Here is a 4,183-nt window from a genome sequence, read left to right as displayed (position 1 = left end):
TTTTTTTAATAAAAATTCTCGAAACACAATCACAAGTCAAAATGGAATTATAAGGGTTTAAAAGGTTTCAAGTCACTTTTAGTCAGTCTCTACATTTTATTCATTCGGAATTTGTTTGGCCAAAATTTCATCCCAGTCAACGTCGTCCAATTCTTCGAGTAACGACGAATTCAAGCGAATGATGAGAATGTCGTTCAAAATGTCGGGAGACAAATTACATCGGCGGCGATCATAAATGAAATCCAATGAAGAAAAGCCTCGCTCAACACTCGTTTGTCCATTTGGCACAGCAAAAAGAACTTTGGCTAGTTCGTATAAGAGTGGAAATTTGCCTTTGTTATTCTTCCAGTACGCCAAAATTTCCACTTCTCTGTCAATTCGTCTGACTTTCTTGAAACGTTGGATTTCATCTTGAATGGGTGAATCGGAAGCCGATGGATCCATTTCTTGGTTTTCATCGCCTTCATCTGCGTCCAAATCAGCTGCCATCAATAGTACTTCAAGTTCATCCATTTCACGGTCATTTTGCTGATCGTTTGGCTTCTTTTTTTGTAATTTTGAGTGCAACGCGATCAGCTCACATAGTGCCACTTGTTGCTCGCCTTGATTCAGTATTGATTTGTATCGTGGATCAAGGAAAATAGCCGCAAAAACACTTGGATTTTTAATTACATGTTCTCTTTCATCCAAACATTTCAATATGTTTTTCGCCAGTGGTGTTGTGTTCCGGCGGAGTTGAATTTGGAGCATGTTCCACAGTGCCCACATGTCAGTGAGTGTACACTTGACAGCCTGAAGTTTGATAGATGGTACATATGCAATTACCAAGACATCTATAATGCTTCTCAACTGATCCCAATGATAGAAGCCATATTTTGCGTCTTCCTCTGCTAGTTGCTGCACAAACGGTTTCAATTCCCAAATGCTTTTCAGCTGAAACATTTTTCATTATATAATAATAATGCAAGCAAAGTATTTTATCAAACTTGTTCAACTCACCATTATATATTTTGAGTTCCAACGTGTTGGAACGTCAATTTGAGGTAATTTGTGGCTGGTCTCCGTCCGAATACGAGTCAAAATAGTTGGTGTACGTAGTTGCTTGACAAGATCGCGTGCTGCTGTGATACAATTTTTGACCGTAGCTGTAGATTTTATCCCTTTTTCAACTGCCAAATGTAAAGAATGGCTGGCGCAACCGATTGTATTTGTTGATTTGATGTGAATGTCTTTGTTACGTGCTGCATATTTCTCTGCCACATTTGAAATAAGGTCGGCATAATATTGGCAATCAGTAAGCATGTTCAAAATTGCGTCTTCAAATTCGTCTTCGGTCAGCATTCTTGGCTCATCTTCATCATCTTCTTGGCTCGGCACATTGGTTTCAACACCTTCAGATGTGTCGTCGTCAGCTGCTTCATCCAGGAGTCTTCCCGCTTTACTCATATTGAATGCATTATCGGCAATGAAAGAAAAGACCTGATCTGGTGCAAGTCCGAACCCTTCTTCTAACAACTTGATTATGTCATCCACAATATTTTCTGATGTGTGTCGATGAGTAATTTCCTCCATTGATATCGTTCGAATGACTGTTTGATCGTTGATAACACACGATGTATTGACCCCAAGTATGGATCTCTTATTTTTCGTTGCGATATCGACCATAATGTTGAACATTTCATCTTTTAGCTCAGCTGAAATTTTCTTCCGGATCACAGCAGCTGTAGCTTTGATGTAACCATGAATGTTTCGTGATGTAATTTGTAGCCCACAAGTCTTCAATGCGTTGAAATACTGAATACCATAAAAACATGCACCAAATTTATTCATAAAACATCGGAAATTGAATTGCAAATATTTTTTTGTTGGAAAAATAATTACCGGTGCCAGGAGAACTTGAAAGTTATTGAGATCAACCAGTGGTTTTCCTCGAATCGTAACAACTTTTAACAATGATTCAACGATTTGGCGAGTTGTGACGTTGATTTTGATTGTATGCATTTTTCGTGCCAATGACACAACATTTTCACATTCAATTGGATGACATGTTTTCTTCGAACAACTCTCAAAATGCCGCTTTAAATTCCACTTGTTGAATCCCTTAAATTTAGCATCACAACCATAACAAGTCGTCCGTCCCAAAACCCTATCGTGGTGAAAAGTTTCGAAAATTTCCTCCTCTGTCAGATTACTCATATTGGCCGAAAAATTTTGTTCAAAAAACTCAAACCATTTTCAAATGCTAAACTGTCAAGTGTCCACACACAAATGAGAGATTGTTTTATTTCCATTGCTGAAACTGTGTAACACATTTGTCAACACTTTCTGCTTTTACCGTTAATCGGACCGCACACGAAGCAAACATCCGAACGTGCGGTGTACGCACAGTTGAGTTTCTGATCTATTGCTCATGCTGTTGATGCTGCTGCTGTCAGCTGAAACAATGTGATTGTTGTTGTCGCTGTGTGCACTGTGTTTATGTGCTACCACTCTTGCCAACCTGAGACTGTCACATTTCAAATTTCGGCATCGGATCATATTTCACAACAAACACTTCGCAGTGAAAAAGTATAAAACAAGCAAGTGAATCGTTTGGTTTGCAAAAATGTTTTTTTGGGTATTATTGAACTGTAATCGAAAGATTTTGGTTCCAATAAATCATTTTGATTTGTCGAACAATGGACTTTGCACATTTTATAATGGTGGTGGAATTGGAAAAAAAATATCCAAAGTGTTTTACTCTGCCAACAAACGTGCTGAAGCCAACTTTGATCTGGACATTTCAACAACATTCGAACAAGGTGTTGATGCTTGCTATAGCGGAAAAATTTTAGCATGTTTCGGTAAGAGTTGGATTATTTTAAGCTAACGATTAATGGATGGTATGGAATTTTTACATATATTTATTTTAGGTACCGAGCGCGAAGCTGTTTCTGCTGGATTGATGCATGAAACCGAAATTGGTGCATCGTTGGGTTTGCCAGGCAATGATGGTAATGAAGCCGATGTTAAACAAGAGGATGAAGAAGAACAACAGAAAAAACGACAGGAGCAAATCGAATTGTTGAAGAAAGCCGCTATGTATCTGCGAAATCGCCTCGGTATGAATGACATTTTGGATGGAGAATTGGCCGATTTTCAAGATGTACTAAACGTCGACGAAGAAAATGATGACGATACGATTGAATCGCTTTCAAATGATGATACATCTATTTCGGTTGATTCACCATCAGCAAATGCCGATTTGGAAGTTGATGGTCGCCAATTTGATCCCTTTTCTGGTTACATGAACTTTGTTATTTCTGTACGTCTTTTGAAAATTGATTTCTATTTTTCGTTCATATTTTTAATGTTATTTATATTTTGCCAGCTGAATGGAGACCGAATCTATACTGACGCCAATTTAACACTTCGCCAACAAGCTGTTAAAATGTGGTTGTATTTGAACAGTGATGCACCATTCAATGGACCAACATACGATGAAAAATTTCTTCGTGGCTTGCTTTTGGAAATTTTCGGTTTCAACAATCTTGCAAAGTTTGAATTGGATCGAACAAAGCTGGATTTCATTCGAGGTCAGAAAAAAATTCAAATCGAAACATAACATAAAATATTCTAGTCAACTTTCTCTATAATTTCAAATTGCAGATGTATTTCTTGTGCGTGTTTTGGATGATGATTCACGTATGTCCCACTTCGAAGGATATGTTCAGAAGAAGTGCAATGAATGCAAGGAAAAACTCGAGTCCAACCAACAGTTTTATTCTCTTGTTAACAAATAGACTAGAGAACCGACTCATTCATTTATTAACTTTGGTCCACGATGTATACAATTTACTATGTTGAAAATGAATGTATAAATCGAACAACATTATAAGAGTGAACAAAATCATTTTTGATAATTTAAATAAAAAAAAGGATTCAAAGAATAATTTAAGTATCGGTTTTTTAAATTTCGAGAAAAAAATTTCCTTTCAGTCACAAAGTGAAGTAATGTATTGTCGGATTGAATATTTCTACTTTTAGGTTTATTTTCATATCGTGAATTCACAATTCTTTAAAAGTATTCTGAATAAATAATCGTCTTGTGCGAACTAGCCATAGTACTTTTGCTATTCCAAACGTATACACGTTATTTCCATTTTGACTTGTGATTGTGTTTCGAGAATTTTTATTAAAAAAA

The 4,183-nt window shown here is 36.7% G+C and overlaps 2 protein-coding genes across 2 annotated transcripts; one reads left to right on the top strand and one right to left on the bottom strand.

The window, feature by feature from the left end:
- Positions 1-3,917, top strand: LOC129572288 (uncharacterized). Its single transcript, XM_055452230.1, has 3 exons — positions 1-3,304; positions 3,371-3,575; positions 3,649-3,917. Exons 1-3 carry the CDS (start codon positions 2,876-2,878, stop codon positions 3,780-3,782), a joined length of 768 nt encoding a protein of 255 aa, XP_055308205.1. The 5' UTR covers positions 1-2,875; the 3' UTR covers positions 3,783-3,917.
- Positions 56-2,001, bottom strand: LOC129572287 (uncharacterized). Its single transcript, XM_055452229.1, has 3 exons — positions 1,882-2,001; positions 1,000-1,794; positions 56-933 (listed from the first exon to the last, which is right to left on the bottom strand). Exons 1-3 carry the CDS (start codon positions 1,999-2,001, stop codon positions 97-99), a joined length of 1,752 nt encoding a protein of 583 aa, XP_055308204.1. The 3' UTR covers positions 56-96.
- Positions 3,918-4,183: the final 266 nt, after the last annotated feature.

The sequence above is a fragment of the Sitodiplosis mosellana genome, unplaced genomic scaffold (assembly GCF_009176505.1).
Source record: "Sitodiplosis mosellana isolate CC-2019 unplaced genomic scaffold, AAFC_SMos_1.0 Smas_scaffold_4632, whole genome shotgun sequence".
Classification (NCBI taxonomy): Eukaryota; Metazoa; Arthropoda; class Insecta; order Diptera; family Cecidomyiidae; genus Sitodiplosis; species Sitodiplosis mosellana.
Note: the sequence above shows the minus strand (reverse complement) of the source record. Positions and strands in the feature narration are given on the sequence as shown.